Here is an 18234-nt window from a genome sequence, read left to right on the forward strand (position 1 = left end):
GGTCATTAGTTGTCATCAGCTATTCTGATTTCAATTTCTCTGTATTTCCCTGCTGATGTGATTTCCTCCAATGAACATTCATTTCACCTGGCAAGTGTGAAATGGATGACAAGTTGATTAGAACCATTCAAACTTCCCCACCTCCCTACATAATAGAAATGGATTACAGCTGCGAGCGGCAACACGGCCACCAGAATCCACTTAGGAGATTTCTAAAGGAGAAGAAGGTGATTTAAAAGTTCTAGGAACTGTTCAGGACTCATTGTTGGGGAGATATATTTAAAACAATTCGTCTTCGCATTAAGGGATTTTCAATAAAGGAAAGTTTTAAAATTCAAATGGCTATGGAGTTTCCATCAGGTAAATTGTTTCTGCAATTTAGTCACTACGGACAAGACTTGATCAATCCGCTAAGTCTGGTCCATTTGTTCTCCTGTGAACGTATTCCATTTCGTTCCCGCTGTGCAACTTTCTCATGAATTTCAATCGTCTGTTCTTTTTTATTAGTTAATCAATACGAAACCCAAAGATTCACCAAAATTGGACTTTTCAAGACAAATGGAATTAATCTGCTGAAACTTCCTCTGCAGCAATATTCAGTTTAAAAGCAATTTCACAGTGACCAGGTTGGTTTGATATGATAGAAAATAATATTAACAATTAATTCAGCTATGGTTTAAAAATCAAATACAGAGTTGAGGTGAATTGAGAATTTCTGGTTATGATTAATGTTGTAAGGTTTAGTCAATTCAAACCAGAACACAAAGAAAGAAGAAGGCAATATAAATCTAATCGTACAATCAGTGCAATGCATGATGTCGATGAAATGTGGGTGGCCATGGATCAGTGGGGGAGTTGATCCTCTCTCAACTGACAGGATAGGGGTTTGATCTCCAGCTCCTTCAGTTACATGCCCAAGTGTCCTGGGGAAGACAGTTATCCCCAAATTCCTCCCAGCACTGTATCAGTCAAATGTGAATGTGTATGAATGGGATAAGTTTAGACTGATAGACCCTTTATGTTGTTTGTTGTTTAAGCTTCTTATTGATTTTACAAATCAATCATCGTCATATAATTTTTGACAGAAAATAAGGTACAATACATATCACCTTTAAAGTTGTCAGAGGTGTCTTGGTGGTCAGTGTACCATCTTTAAAGAAAATGAGTTATACTGTATGCAATGAAAGATCTAATCTGTGCTTCACATTAGGGACTCATCAACTAGTGTGTGAACTTGCGTCAGAATGACGTCACTGAATGTCAGTGCTGAAACTCTGGTAGAAAGCCAGAAAAATGCTTCAAACTGTGTTTGTTCTCAAAGGCTTCCAACTGCCTCCAAATGTGACTCTATGAAGAAACGCCAGCATATTCAAAACAACTAAAGGTCCACTTGTTTTTTGGATAAAAGGTAATTTTACAAAGCTGCAGGCACCTCCTCAAACAAATTCTGACTCATTTGTGTCTACTTAAGTTTAGGCTTGAGGTTCTGAAATGCGCGCCTTGTACACTTTAAATAACAACCTATAACTAAAACCGTTATCCTTTACTGTCCTTGTTCATCATTATTGGTAGTATAACCTCCCTCAGAACCAAATAAAAAAACTGCAAGGTCTTCTAGGGGTGTCCCAACTTACAAAAGGATTTACATAGTTGTATAAGATTGGTCATTTTTCTGATTTAATGTACTGTTTATGAAATGTCAAATGGTATAGAACAAAAAATGGTTATAAATGGACAGATGTTGTTATTTCTAGCACCTTTAATGCCTCTATATCAATAAACCATGTACTGAAATTTATCATAACACATTTTAGCAGATGCGTTAAGTGAATTCTACACAGTTTGATTATTAAAAAGGGTAATTGTGCTTTTTTTTGAGGAAGACCTGTCATAACAGGAGTGGAATAAGAGGGGCTTCTGGGGTTGGGGTGCCCCCCTGAAAATTTCAAGAAACCAACACTTAATTCCCTGTACTCTGGTAAATCTTTCAGAAACAATTTGTGTTGGAAATTCGGCTATAAATAAAAAAAAATATTGATTAACATTGAAAAAGAAGGTAATACCTCGTAAAGCTCACATTCTAGCTAGCTTAGATTTGTTGGTTTTTACACGGTCATTTTATTAACTGAGTAGGATCATGTCCAACAACGTGTAAAGCCATGTCAACACACGTCGCTTGGCAGCCAAGGTCAAGCTCGATGGCATCTCTTTTTTCTGGGCCTTTTCACCTATGGTAATTACTGAAGACTAAGGGTGGTTTTTCTGGCTCTTGGGACCTCCACAGCTCATGCAGGGGCTTGTGGCAACCCTACTACCTGCTGGAAAGTAGCCTATATGCTTACTGGCCACATGCATCCTTATTCCGCCCTAAAGGTGTGGACTATTTTTTTCAACAAATTGTTTTCCCATGCCCCTGGTAATATGTCCTCTGGCATGGACAAAGAGAAGACTCAAAGCCAGCTAATGCTCTTCTTAAAGACATAACAGTTGAGAAGACACCAACCCGGTGGATAACTTCGTCATGGTGCAAAGACATCTAACATCAAATAAAGTAATCCCAGCTGTGATCACTGCACACCAAGCAAAATTGTAACACATTTAAGCACATCTAACATATTTAAACACATTTGAACTGTTTAAAAACTTTTCCCAAGATTTGAAATAGCTGTGGAAATGGCTTAGATCAAATGACTTTCTACAGGGTTGGACTAAAACTAATGAATCAACACTGTTAAATAACTACAACACTGAAAGCCACTTACCTTAGATTTGAGTTAAAATTACACACTGGGAGTTAAAATCAACTCTGAAATGTGTAACGCTGAAATATCTACACTCCAGCTGTTGCTGTGTTTGTACATTTTACCTGTCAGATAGAGGCTCTGGTATAATGACCGTGCATTTAAATGAAGCTCAAGCTTGCTTTTGGCACTCAATGATTATCTGGTGCCAAGTTGGACAAAATACATCTAAAAGGCAGATTTTTTGATTTATTGAGACTTCAAAAGAAGTATGTTGCAAACACAAAAGCAATATATCAAAACAGAGATTGATAGCATTAACTTTTTTCATACTCAAATGGTACCAGAGTTTAATATTTCAGATCATGACACCCTCATGGCAAAATCTGATAGGTGTCTTTAAAAGAGTCCTGCCTCCTACAAATTCTTAGGTTGATTTATGTTCCAGCTTATCCACAACTTTTTTTATTTTGATTCTCTTCTTATTGGAATTTGCTTAAAATAAGCTGTTTCAAAGATGATTGATGGCTTTTGCTTCGGGATAAAACTTTGATGAAATGCAATTATCAGCCCAGGTGCAGATAGATAGATTTTTAGGGGATGTTCAGGTACAGAGGGTTGAAAGGGAAGTACAATCAGTGCAGGAAAGATGTTCTTCTTAAATGTGATTCCCAGACAGAGTATGAAACTAAGTCTGGGAAAGTGAACCACGGAGTGAGCGTTAACCGAATTTAAAGTGAGAAAAGGGAGAGCATCAGTAAGTAACAGGAAGCATAATGTGGCTGTTTTCAGCTAGTTTCAGTGCCTCTTTCCAGACATAAACACACAATTCTTCTTCAGAGCCCAGCAGAGTAGCCCCTGTTTGTTTGGAAGTGTCCAACCTGTCAAACCCACATGCCATGCAATGCTGTCTGACACGCACAAATGAACACATCTCATCTGGGCTGCTGCTGCTGCTGTTGCCTCTGCTTTCGAAATACAGCTTCAAAAGAGAGGGAAAGTCAAGAGAGGGACAAGTCCAGTGATCTGAGGTTTTGTCCCTCACGTCAGTCACTCTCGTCGTATCACAGACTCTTACACTGTGTCTTTTGGAGTTTTGAAAGGGTCCTCTGCAGTGTGGCTGGAGGAAGATAAATGCACCGACATTGCTGCATTCAGTAGCATGTTTCATTGACAGCTGGAGTGGTTGCTTTGCTTGTTTTTGGCATCTACAAATCCTTGTATCCTAGATTTTAAAAGTGCATGTGCATTTTAAGCCTGAAAGTCACTCTTAATAACAATCTGAAGCTGCTTATGAGAATTATTGTTGGAGAATTATCTGTTAACAGTCAGCCAGAGTGAAAAAGTGGAAGAGAAGCTCTTTCCAGCCTCTAAATAGGCAAACTGTCTACGTGTCATGTATACAGTAATGGGGGGATAAATAATTCAAAAAACTAGCCTGAGGCTAAATCAGCTCCTCCGCTCACCCTCGCTCTGAAATCGATGTTTGGGAAGGAAAAAGGCGGAGCATTTTAGACAGTTTGGCCCCGGCCTAGTGAAATTACTATGTCCCTTCTGCTGGGGAGAAAGAGCACACAGAGAGATGAGAGGGAGAGCACTGGATGATAACAGAAGAGAAGAATGGAGGACAGAGAGAGAGAGAAAGAAAGGCTCTCACACACAGAGAAAGTGGCAGTGGAGGGTTGTGCTTCCAGGAATAGCAGATGCTTCTCCTCAGCATGAAGCCTTAGCTGTGGGAGTAGTTTAGTTTGGGCATTCCTGTGGCTGTCTCGCTACTTTGCAGAGGTTAAGCACCACTATCTGTTTCTGAAGCGAGTGACGCACTACTTGACTGGGCATGGTTGACTTAGGAAGGGTGTGTTACAGAGGAAAAGGGTTGCAAAAAGACAGGTGGAGAGACATAAAGCAAAAGAGAGCAAAAGATCCAGCAAGAAAAAGGCAACTCCGCTTGGGTCAGAGCTCAAATGACACTGGATTTAAGAGTGAGACCCTAAACACTGAGGTTGTCAAAATGTTTGATATGTTTAGATACAATTAAGACAGCATGCAGGATGCAGCATGTCTGCAATGTTTTGCAATTAAAAATGAGGAATTTGTTGCAGAGGCTTGTTATTTTCCTAACAGTCAATCTTAACCATCGTGACATGAAACAACAGCTTTCTTCTGGATGCTGTGAAACATGCATCCTTGCAGGTGTTATAGGCAGTAAAAGAATTTAGATAATAAGCCTCAATGCTGATGGTTGTATTTGCTTATGTGGGTCATAAAGAAGCATCACTATTAATTTCAGTCCATTTCCTAGTTAAACAGAAGCTCACAGAAGCTCTTAGCATGTTCTTTGTACAAAGGCTATAGCAAAACTTTTCATGACGTTCTGCAAGAAGCTGAAACAAAAACGTGTACTGAACAAAATATTTTGAAACTGAAAATAAAATGACTCTTAAACCAAGGTCAGTAAACATAAAGCAAACTTTTCTGGCAGCTGATGGTAAGTATAATGGACTTTCAAGCTCATGTGGGCAGTTCTGAACTGATTATGAAACAGACTAAAATGTATAAAGACATAACACAGAGCAAAAACAAGAATTTAAAACAAATAGTATCAAAATACCAGCTCAATGGATCTATCTATTATCTATACCCCTTATCTCATGGCATATAAGTGGCAAGAGTCAATCCCAGCTGACAATGAGTGAAAGGGGGGGTACACCCTGGATCACAGTCACACTTACGGGCAATTTAGAGGCATCAATTTACCTAAAAGCCAGAGTTTCCAGAAGACTCTTTGTTGTCCCTGGCCAAAATGACCAACTGTCCCCCAAAAGTTCTAGCCATTTAAAAGAACTACCGGAAATTTGCTTGATAGCTATGTGACCTGCATTTCACAGCAATAAAACATATAACAACAGAAAGACTGAGATACAAATTCATGTCATGGATGTCTTGTTACCTTGTTATTACAGCCAGCTTGTTTATACATATTATTCATAATAAGACCTTAGAAATGACTGAGAAAAGATGTTCTTTTATTTGTCCAGACATAATGGAAATTGTGAGCTTAACCGTACACACATGCAGCCAGTTGTACAATATGGCCTACATTTAAACACGTAAACAGCGATAGCACCATTAGATCTAAGTTGGCCCATTAGCACATTAGCTGCTACCTTGACTTTTACTCTTAGCAGCTTACAACAACCATAAAACCAACAAATCATCCCAAACAGTGCTCCGTTAACTAAACACCACCTTAAAATGCTGCACTACAAATGAGAAGTGAGTCCTACTGTCAATTGTCCCATAAACTGATGATCTCAACTGTAACCCTGGCTAAAACTGTAAAAACCAACCACTGTGGTTTATTTGGTGTAGAAAGACAAAAGCGTCCACTATGGATAGTTCATTACAGTCCTCCTCATATCAATGGCTCTTTCTACACTGATGCTGTAAATTAGCCAGGATGCCCCAAGCAGATACACCCAGCTACAGAGAAGAAAGATGGTGCTCTTTCCATCAGCTACAAGCAGTCGATAGCTCTGTATGACATGATTATGTGTTGAATACAGATTTTAGTGAGAACCGACTTATACACGAGGATAGCATGCACATTCTGCACAGAAAAGGTCTTGGCAAAGACGAACCTCCTTGTGAGGTGACATCGCTAACCACTTCACCCCCTTGCAGGTCAAAGGATAATTTATAAGATCAACTGAAACTTGTTAAATAATGTGTGATATCAGTCATGCATAAAGAGTCACTTTTGAGTAGACAGAAATGTTAGATACATTAAACAAAGTGAAATAGCCTCATTTTTCTGGTAGTTTGTTCCACAGGTGAAAAGTGTTCAAACTAAAAGCTGCCTCACTCTGCTTGGTTCTAACACTGGAAACTTAGTAAGCCCATCCCAGAGGACCTGTGGGGTCTGGATGCCTCACAGGGGACTAAAAGATCAGATAGGTATTTTGGACAAAGACCATTTAGTGCTTTACAAACCAGGAAAAGAATTTTAAGATCTATCCTTTGACTCACATGGAGCCACTATTGAGATTTGAGGGTGTAATGTGTTCTGCTTTCTTGGTGTTGGTGAGGAGGTTGGCAACAGTGTTCTGGGTGAGCTAAAGAAGTCTGAGGAATTTTTTTTTCTTTTTTAGTCTGACCTATGAAAACAATGTCGCGATAATCTAGCATACTAAAAATTAAAAACATGAACACATATCTCTGCCTTTTTCATACAGAACTCCTCACATTGTTACTACATTTACTAGATGGTAATGGGCTGATTTTTTTCACTATCTTCATGTGGCTGTTAATATAAAGGCCTGACTCCATAATAACAACAGAATTTTGGGCTTGATTTGTACATTTTTGTGTTATGGAGTCAGATTAGCACTGGCTTTTCATCCTCCCTTATCTTTAGGGCCAAAGACAGGTTTTTCAGTTTTTTTCTTTTGTAGTGTTGTCACCCATTTGTTCCTGTAGCAGACTTTGGAGGCCAAATGAGGGTGGTCTTCATATTGGAAATGCTATCAAATCAACCTAGAAACAGGGAAAGATGAGGAGTTGATGCAGGTCTTTAGCCTCCTGGCAAACAGCTACTATGCAATCCTCTCTAAGTGCAATCAGTCCATCCTTAATTAGACAGATTTCTGCAGCACTCTTGGCCTTGGTATAACCAAAACAGATTAGTTATAAAGGAATAAACCCGCTAATGTGGACCAGAAGAGATAAAATGCTGTAAATATGTTTGTTTTTGCTGTAAAAATAGGCATTTTAACATAGGTGTTAATGCAACTCTGTGGCTTCTGCAGCCAGCCTCAAGTGGACACTTGCGAGATTGCAGTGTTTTGCACTCTTGCATATTTTAACATCGTCGCTCTGGTTGGAGTCAAAGTGTATTACAATTGCTGTTAACACAACCTTTATTTTCATTTTCCACTGGACCAGAGTGATACTTCCAGCTGTTAAACAAAAACAGGATGATTTTTTTTGTTTGTTTTTTGTTTTGGCACAAATATGAGCTTCACATACAGGACAAAGTCAGCAAAAAAAAAGAGATACCACAGCAGGCCTGGAGCCAAGAGGAGGTGTGATAGGGCTTAACCCCTTTAGAAAAATGTTCTTCCCCTTAAGTTTAAGTCTAAGGCCTCACCCTATTGGCTGAACAATAACTGATTGTGCTTATTTTTACCCATATTGCAAATTCTGATTGATTGTAGTGATGTTCTGTACATGCATGCATCTTCCCAATGCCTTAAATCTTTTATTCCTATGTTTTAAAACTATCATTGTAAAAAATACTTTATTTTTAACCATAGGATAAAATGGCGTATTTAAATATGATATACTTTTCATTAATCACTTTTGTCATTAATGCTGATGCACCATGCTGCTACTGCTGGCAAAGCTTCACCTCCTCCACCCCAGCCTCCTCCTTTACAGCATATAGCTTTGTGCACCTTCATATTTAGATTCATGCTACTGTGGATTAATTGCTTTTGAACTAATTTTATTACATTCAATATGCATGATGATTATAACTGACTGTATTACAACATAAAGTGCAGGGCCCCTCACTATTTTTCCCCACCCCTCAGTCACTTTGTCCAGGCCTGTGCCATGTACTAGAAATAAGGCACCAAAACCAACACAAGTGGATATTCCTGACAGCTTCAAATGTTTATTGGTAATCTGGCAATGTAATCATAATTTTTGTTACTGGCTGGCTTACATGTGGATTTCTGACATGCTTGTAAAAGCTAAAAAGCACAGACAGATAATAGTTGCTTATGTATCTGTCTGGCTCCAGTGCAGTGTAGTTAATGTATAGCAGTGGGAGTGATGATGGGGAGTACACGGCTGGACTTTGCTTACACATCTCCCTTCTGTCAGTTTTCTGAATCAGAGCCACGGGACAGGCTGGCACAGTTAGCCAGTCAGCTAATGTCAACACTGCACCTCAGAGAGTCATTAGGGATAATGTGGCGCTGCTGAATGCCCAGACCACTGCTCCATAAAACAGGTGGTCCCAGGGTCACCTCTTTCTTTTCCTCCCTTCAGCTCATCTACTTAGGATACCTTATGGCTTCTTCCCGCCTCTCCCCTCCTCTGTCTCCAGCTCCCCCTCTGCCATTCCCTCAGCACACACAGAAAAGGTTATTTGGACAATTGGTGGTGATTAGCTCTTGATTTGGCTCATTCTGTTCGTTTGATCAAGCGGTGGCACAAAGGCAAAAGCCAGCGTGACTGAGGGCGCAGCTGTGGCTTGTCCATGACTGAAATTGAATGAGGAGAACCAGAAGAAAAAGGGGGGGAGAGGAGGAGGAGCCGGAGGCGAGGGGGTTTAGGTACGTCTGGGGTCTTTTGCCTTCTTGGCAGTTTGAGTTATGGATTTGGGCTGCTGGCAAAAAATGTGAACTGCTTCGTCCCTGTTATTCCAGGTGTGGACCCTCGTAAAGAAAAAATGAAATCCCACTTGTTCTACCTTTAAACCTTTCATCCAAGAACCTGCTTCCATCCATCCAGTGGCTCTCCTGGGTGGTGGATTGAAAACAAGAAGAATGTGGGTACTACATAATAGCTCTAGCTGTTAAATTAGGATATAAAGTCCGTCTTTAAGTGTTTGAGGTTTGCTTTGGATGTACTGGCTGCACCGATCTTTGGGTTGGATGGGATTGGTGTTGGGCTTAGGGTTGGCTAGATGCCTCAACCTGGCTGGTACAGCCAAGGAATTTTTCCCACGGTACCGGCTGTTCTCTCCGTCCCTCCATCCCTTCATGCATCCATCCTTCCACTTGTACAGCCAGCCAGGCAAGCAGGAAGGCCTCTCACTATCTGGGTGTTTAGCCAACAAATCCCCACTCCACTCCTTTGGCCTCTTCTCTACGCTCATATATCAGTCTGACGGCTACAGAGAACCCCGATAACCAGCCAGCTGAATAAAACAGAGATTAAGCACCCACCCGAATCCATTTAATTACTCGTTCAACAGCTCGCGGCATGTAGCTTAAACCGCTGTGAGAACTTTGGCGTTCTTTGGTCTTTACTTTTGCTCCCAGTGACTACAGGGAGATGGCTGGTCATAAAGAAATCATGGCCTTTTGTAATTAAAATAATCACATATTCAGTTGTTGACTGGATGCTTGGGTCCTGCGATTTAAGGCTTAGTTACAAAGAAATGAGGGGCTTGGGTTGAACTCCAACTGAGACAATGGTTATTTAACATGACACTCAGTGTAAACTATAGAGACACGAAGACCGGGTAGTTGATGATGATATCACGTAGGTTTGTCATATATAGTCTGTAAGTCAGTTTGCAACAATGTGAAGCCAAAACCAACCAAACCGACTATACAATGTAACAAAAACACAAACCTTGGTCTGAACCTTAATCTGCTTGCAGGACTCGATTACTTTAAGTGTGTTTTTGACCATCAACCCTTGCTCTGACGAGTTTTCCCAGAATGCCCTCAGGCATTAGACACTTTTGCACCATGACTGAAGTTACCCTCTCAGTTAGACAAGTCCCACCTGTAGGGAGCAAATTCAGTACAGCATGGATGGTGTACCGTGCAACATGGAAGAGCACTTCCTGGGTCACTTCCTGGGTGGCATAACTGTTCAAAGTTAAAGTATGTGAAAGACATATGGGCAAATTGCAGCTGATGAGAAAAGTAGCTTCAAGAAAAGTACTTTAACTTGGTGTAATAAGTTGGATTTAGAAGAGACTTTAAGTTTCCAAGGCTAAGTTTAATGTAAAAATGTTAAGTTATCAAAGCATAAATGTACAAGAAGTCAATAAAAAGTCAAGAAGACAATAGAAGTGGTGTCACTTAAATGGGTTAAATACCTGCTACTAATAAATTACTATAAATAATAAATCAATATTAATAATATAATATGTATATATAATCTATAATTAATGTATAATGTTACTATTGATAAATGACCATTTTTTCAGTGAGTATAACTTACATGTGTTTAGGTAATAAGTTCTCTCTAATATTTTAACACTTTGGGCTTCTAGTGGTAGGACTCTATCTTTTGAAGTCCAAATTTAAAAAACTGAGTTATTTGATGGAAGAAGACTTTGGGATTCGGGGCCTATGTCCACAGCTGATACTTTTGGCACTGGTACGCAGGCCTGCCCACAGAATTGACTGAGCTCCTGAAAACCCCAAAGAACTGGCCCTCCATTGTGTTTTATTGATGATACCGATGTATGTATGTTGGATCAGTAACATTGGTACTAGCATCCTGGTGAACAGTTACCTCATTGGGAGCTGAAAAGTGTGTCAACCTATTTTGTTTTGATGAAATTCTTTATTCATGCTACATTTTAACTTGTTTCACCACTTTTCACCTATTTTTGACACTTCTTGTTTCCATTGGGGCCATTCCCGTCACTTTCTGTTCTACTTCTTGCCCACTTTTGCCACTTTTTACCTATTTTTGAGGATTTTGCCAATTTTGCCAATTTTGACAACGGTTCAACTTGTGAAACAGACGGGGTGAGACTTGATAATGGCAGAAGAGAAACCAACAAACTTGTCTTTTCATTCATCAGGTGTAAAGTAGGATTACTTTACATTGTTTCATGTTTTCTTGGGGATATTCCCTTAGAAAAAGTAAATATCAGGCACACTGAGCTATGAAAAAAAAGAATTAAAACAGCACTGAGGTAAGAAAAATGTCAACTTCTGTAACACCGGTAAAAGGAGCCATCAGAAAACAGAGGTTGTGAGCACTTCCATTGCAAAAAGTGCCAGCTGTGGACACAGGCTTTAACACTCTCCAAAACAGCAAGAAAAACATTTGAAAAGTAGAAAATCAAAGTTATAATTTGTTTCACTAAAGTGAAACCTTGGGTGGTTTGTGAGGCCTAAATGAGGGGTACTGAAAAAGTGACAGAATCTTGGCAACGAAATAGTAAAGTTCATGCGGACGGGGTTATAACCACAGTGGACAGCATTTATTTCTTTGGCATCTCCTGGGTGGTGTGCAACAGCCTCCAATCAAGCAACTATGATATGGCTCGCTGTCAAGTATGCATGGCTCTGGCTGTGGCGTGTTTGCTTTTGAGATAGTGGTGAACCAGGGCGGCAAGAGCTGCTTTTCAATGTGTGTGACCAAACAAACCCTGGGCAAAGAATCAGCTTTGATTTGTCTCTCTGCCAGCACTCACATGGATATGTGCAAGGGTATGTGCATGTAAGCACACTCAGGCTCATTATAATGGTTAGGGGGAATCACTTAGACAGCAGAAATGGCTTACCTCTATCAATTTAGCTGTTTTTTAAAATCTAAAGTGCAGCATTCTGTGAGGAGTTCTGTTCATGATGGAGATATGATGAAGCTGAGGGCCAGGAAAGAAGGCGATGGGTGCTTGAGGGCGACTAGGCATCTGGGGAAAAACCTCAGGGAAACCCGGGGTGCTGCAGACTGCAGAACAGCCGCATGACCTTTTCTCAAATGCTGCCACCCGCCTGCCGCTGAAACACGGTCTGGCTAATTAAAGTTTCAGTGGCATTGGATTTTCACTGGCACAGCACACCTCGGGCAACCTTGGGGGCTGTTAGGCAGGCGATACACACCGAGGGAAGGATGGGAGAGGAGCTGTGGAGGCAGTTGAACAAGAGGGCAGACACTAGAGGACAGCGAGGCAGATCCAAGCAATAACAGACAAAAGTCAAAAGCTTTGCATAACACAAAGTGGAAAAGCTATACATTAGAATGCAAATCTAAAGTCACAAGCATGCAACGCTGGGATGCTTTACATAAGCTTTGACATGGTTTGCCCTTCCAAATAGTTTACTCAAAATACTCAAGATCATAATGAATTAGCAATGAAATTGAAACTGTCCAACTCTTTACAACTGAGAGCATGTGGGAGCTAAGCAAGAGATATGCAATGTCAAAACGCTGAGTGCTTTTCCAAATCTTATCGAGACCGCCTCTCAGGCTAATGGAATTTTGATGGGTCAGTATGAAGAGTAAATGCATGACTTCTGACACAGCTACTGGGAGCATTACCAAATATACTGGACAGCATGTTCCCATCTCCATAGCATCATTGAATAATTGGCTGCGTTTGACCGGGACATTTCTGGAAAAGTGGCCAAGAAAAGGTTATGCAACCAGACAGACTTGCTCATGGCCTGTATTTCACAATCTGCTGGCCTTGTCTCCATTAATGATCTTGACCCCCTTTTCACCATTTTAGAAGTGAAAGGGCCTAATGGAGCTGAACAAAGCCGTTTGTGTGAGAGTGTGTATGGGACAGAGACACAGAGAGAAAGCTCCCGTGACTGTTTGTTACAGCTTGATGAGGTCTTGGTCTGTGATTCCTCGGGGAGGTGGTCCAATCTAAGCTTTATTAGGCCGCATTGAGCTGTGTGCAGGCAGGTGTGTGCGGGTGTTTTCTCTATCAAGAACATTTGGCAGGGCTTTATGACTACCTTTGTGTGTGTCCCTAAAATATACTCACTTGGTAGCAGTTTAATGAGGTGTGCAAGGTATTGTGCATGGACGTTTTTTTTTCCCAGCCTGTAATTTTCTCCTCAGAGGTGAACTTTTTAGTTTGATCAGTCTGACATTTAGAGCTTTAATATGTCATTCTTTATATGTTACATTACAGTCCACCAAGATGACTACTGTGGGGGTTTAATAATACTGTATGTCTATGCTTATAGCAGCCTCCAGCCTTCATTATTTAAAACTATTCATGACAGATGCATTCAGAACTGAGAATCTGAACTGACCCCTATCAGCCAAATCTATTCTGACATCTGAAGTGTTTGAAAACACTGTTTTTTTCATCTGGTTTCTTCTATATATAATTTTCTATAAATGATGGGATTGGAAACAATTAATATAACATGGCACAGAGTGATTCAACCACAAACAGCAAGAGAATTCTGATGAAGTGTGATTCAAGATGGTACAATCTAATGTGACCAATTAGGATTTTATGGGATATGGGACGATGCAACACAATAAAAAACTAGGATAACAATAAGAAACATTCCAAAAAAAGTATAAAGCAACCCTGAACATTACGATACGATATGAAACGATACGATACAATATGATACCAACAACACGATAACACAATATGATGCCATAACATGGCAGGACACAATGAGATGAAATACAGAATCACAGTCAGCACAGGATGAGTCAAAAGGACAGTACACAATAAGACACAAAATGAAACATGGTATCATCCTGTACCATAAGATATGATACGTCATTATGATATGTCATGGTATGATACCATAACATACCATACGAGTGATACAGTACAATAAAATACAGTGGAAACTGTATTGTTACAATGTGAAATAATACAATATGATATGATACAATATGATAGGAACAGCATAATTAAACATGATTCGATACAAGGCAATATGATATTATGCAATACCATAAGATACCAAATGATATGATACAAAAACAGAACAGGCACAATATAATTCCATACCATACCATACCATGCAATTAATCCAGTACAATACAACACAGTGCAATTGCTATGTTACAGTGTAATGTGATGTGGTACGATAAATAATGATACAGTACAAATCTTTGGGCTATATGACAAAACGATGCACTATGATACAATACAATTGCATAGTCTGATACAATATGATATATTATCTAATACAATCATGATACAAAAAATATGATTTGTTATGAAACAATATGGTACAAAACCGTATAGAACTTTACGTTAGATTCCAGAGAGGAACCATACGATCCGATGCGATTCAATGCGATAAGATGTGATGCAATGCCATGGGTATGGTATGGTACGGTACAGTATTGTATGTCCCCCTTGATATGCAACAATATGATATCATTTGATACCACCAATTCGAAACGTTAAGACACAATAAAGTATCATATGATGATGTACATAACAGTGGGATATGGTAGGATATGATAAGACATCATACAATATGATACAATAAAGTCGAATAAGATCAGCTACAGTATGATTTGATCTCACCTAACTTTACACAACACCTGAAACTTGATTTGATACAGCGCAAACTGGTACATTGTGATTTAGTACAGCAGGACAAAATACTACACAATAAGATACAACATGATGCCATAAAATATGATATGAAAGGATACAATACAAAGCAATACTATATGATATGATATGATACAGTACTATACTGTACGATACGATATGATACAAAAAAAAAAAACAATACAATACGATACAATACAATACAATAAAAAAAATACAATACAATACGATATGATACAATACTATACAATACTTTACTACTTTTTGTTATGGTGTCATATGATGTGATGTGGTACAGTATGGTATGATAATGTATATGATATGATACAACACAATGAGATAAGATACAATACCATATCATGGCATAGCATACCATAACATGCTATATGAGAAGATATGATATAATACAACATGATACAATATGATACTGTAATAATATATTTCCTTGTTCTCTTATTGCCTCTATTGAGAGGTTTTTCATTGTCTTATGAGGTTTAGTCTGTCTTAGTCTAGTCGGTCAGCCTTCTATTCCTTTTTTTTAGACTAGCCATTGAGTATGCAAGCTTCCCCCTTCATGAAAAGACCAAATCATTTTCAGCTTGAGATACTAGTTCTGTTAAATGCTTTTAAAGATGACAGATTAAATCAGAGCCTGTATATTCTCTGACTGGATTTCACTTCATACACAAATTGACGAATATCAACTTCCCAACAGAGGAAGAATGGAAAAACCATTTAGCTTTAAGAGTTTACATTAATATAGAGAGATTAATATGGAAACATCCAGTTTCCACATTAAATAAATTGAATTTGATGACATTTATGTAAGCTATAGTAACATTAGATGGGAGCTGGAAACAGCATAAATGACATCATGTTGTTCTGAATGTATACAGCCTTAGCCAATCATGGTGAGGTAAAGCCCATGTGTTACAGAGGAACCCGTGTGTTAAACAGGAATTGTTGGCAGTACTCACGGTTGGCAGAGTTTGATGAGGTCCTGGTCGGTGGTCCCAGGTGGCAGGCCTCGAATATACAGGTTGGTCTTACTCAGCTGCTCTGCTCCTCCCTGGCTGCAGCTGTTGGTGCTCGGGCTGGGAGGAGCCATGGGATGAGGGGGTGGAGCATAGGGCTGCTGGGAAAAGGAATAAAAAAGAGGAATTAACACTTACAACTCTATGACCAAAATGAAAGTCAAAAACACTCAAAGGCTAGGCGTGAGCGATATTATAGCTTTCTTGAGACAGCAGAAGAAGTCAGAAAGACGATGCATCTTTAGAAAAATCAGCAGCTACTACTAGTTCAATGTCAGTGCAATAATGAGAGCAGACATTTGTTGAGAGGAGAGGATGAGAGCAGGGTCACAAAGAGTTGCAAACATTCAACTCAAAAACAAGATTAATGATTAAAATTTCAAGACAGCAAACATCCAACCTCAGCTGAGGGAAAAGTTCTTTTATAAGGAGAATAAAGGTGACAAAAAAGTGAAAAAAAAAAGCTCTGTTGACATATCCAGGAGGAATATATTCATGTTCACATCACTTCCTCCAATTTATATCACTTCTTTTTTCCATTTTATAGCAATGAATAGTGTCTGAAGTTCTTTGTTGGTGAGTGCGTCTTTATTCCAAGGAGTCATAAGTGCAAACTTTTCAACATTTTTTATTCTAAGTAAACATTTCACCAAGGGGTCTCACTAAAATTAGAGTTCATAAGACTTCCAGCAGCTTCTAACACTTTTAAATGATGCCAACTTCCTGCTTACTATTCATACCCTCAAAACCAATTTCAATACACTGTAAAACAATTTACACCTCACAGGGTGTCACATCCCATCGAGTAATCCTCCACAGCCTGCTGCATAAACATCTCAGTATGAACGTTTCTTTATTTTTTTCAGTTTAATCTCCATCTTCCATGATGTATTCAAAATGTGTTAGACTCCCTCTCTTTCCCCTCCCCTGCCTGCTCATGTGTCTGTTGTACTGTTAGTGTAGATTTATGGTATAGAAGTCAGGGCCCCCTGCTCACAGCCCATTTATATCTCTATTGCAGGGACACTGCACATAGTGACAGAGAGGGAGAGTCGGGCCCTGTGGGCATGAGCGGGACGAGAGGGAGAGAGACCAAGAAAAGAGAGAGACAGAGAGGGATAGAGAGAGAGAGAGAGAGGTTGCACACTGCAATAAAGTGAGTGATGGATGAAACAGAAATGATGAAAAAAAATGGCCAGGAGAGAGGGGACATGACTAAATACCGCCACCAGCTCCAGTTAACCGTTTTAACCCTTTATCCCCCCTAGAGTGAGCCACAAGACCCCATACAGTGCTGTGAAAACACCACACTCGCACAAATACACGTACAACATTAGCCTCCCAATCCGCCCCACACGTTTGTGGCGGCTGCCGAAGCATGGCTGATTTGATGCGCTATTTTAAGCGTGTGCGCCATGCCAGCGTGTTGCCTCTCTCTCCCCAGACAAAGAGCCGGGGTCCCCGGAGCGTGAAGAGGGAGCCACGTCCATCAATGGACGGCCAATTACCACGCTGAGCTTAGTGGAACTGATGGGCAGCCGCTTGCTGTGGACACACATACAAAGGGATGCACTGTACATTTGTCTTATATTTGAGCACAGACACAAATGTCATGTGACTACAGAAACGCCTCTTTTCACAGATAAGCCAAAACAGCTAAGTACAGTCAATGCAGCATAGTCGGAGCTGTTTGTAGTCCTGAGGGGATACAACAACTGGGTTGTCAAGTGATTAAAGACGAGTCTAAACTCAAGCGGAAAGTCCTGTAGGGCATGTCCATGTCAGGTTCAGAAAGTCAAAGTTTGATGAAAATCACTGTTTTTGAATGCTGGTTTAATGGGGCTGGACAGGTGAGCCTTTCTTCTTACTGGAATATTATTTAAAAAAAAAAAGGTATCAATCCCACAGCAGTGACCACTGAGTTTTATTTTCTTTTATTAACTCAGCTTTGACCTGACTGTTAAACATAACTTTTTAATACTGCAATACTTTTTTGGCATCATGTGAATTGAATAACACAATATTTTTTTGTTCAAACACATCAAAAGTATCAAAGAATTGAATAAAAAAAAAAAAGAATATAGATTTGTGTTTCAGCAGTGATGGGCGATCGATGACAGCAAGTGCTTTGACCACAGGCTTCATTTTGTGATTGGTGGGTTTTTGTGTAGGTTTGTTTCAACCTTAATGAGGGGAAAAAAACTATTTTTTTATGTTCAACAATAGTAAACATAACAAAGAAATCATTTCATAACTTTCCACGCACTGTAAAAAACAGAGTATTTCATGATGTGTGTTTTTTAAGCTTATGGGGGCCAAGCATTCAGCCGCTCGGCTCCCCAGTTATGGAACTCACTCCCCCCTGACCTCCGCAACACTGACCCCCTACCCCTCTTTAAAACCAGACTCAAAACCCATC

General features: G+C 39.7%; 1 protein-coding gene across 5 annotated transcripts in view; it reads right to left on the bottom strand.

The window, feature by feature from the left end:
• The window catches only part of rbms3 (RNA binding motif, single stranded interacting protein), a 468933-nt gene that overhangs the window by 253774 nt on the left and 196925 nt on the right, over positions 1-18234 (bottom strand). For 4 of the 5 annotated variants that reach the window (XM_041809940.1, XM_041809941.1, XM_041809942.1 and 1 more), the window contains one exon: positions 15759-15916. In XM_041809940.1, coding sequence (XP_041665874.1) covers positions 15759-15916 — 158 coding nt within the window. The remainder of the gene's footprint in view (positions 1-15758; positions 15917-18234) is intronic. The other variant, XM_041809943.1, reaches the window with a different exon arrangement.

The sequence above is a fragment of the Cheilinus undulatus genome, linkage group 16 (assembly GCF_018320785.1).
Source record: "Cheilinus undulatus linkage group 16, ASM1832078v1, whole genome shotgun sequence".
In the NCBI taxonomy this organism is placed as follows: Eukaryota; Metazoa; Chordata; class Actinopteri; order Labriformes; family Labridae; genus Cheilinus; species Cheilinus undulatus.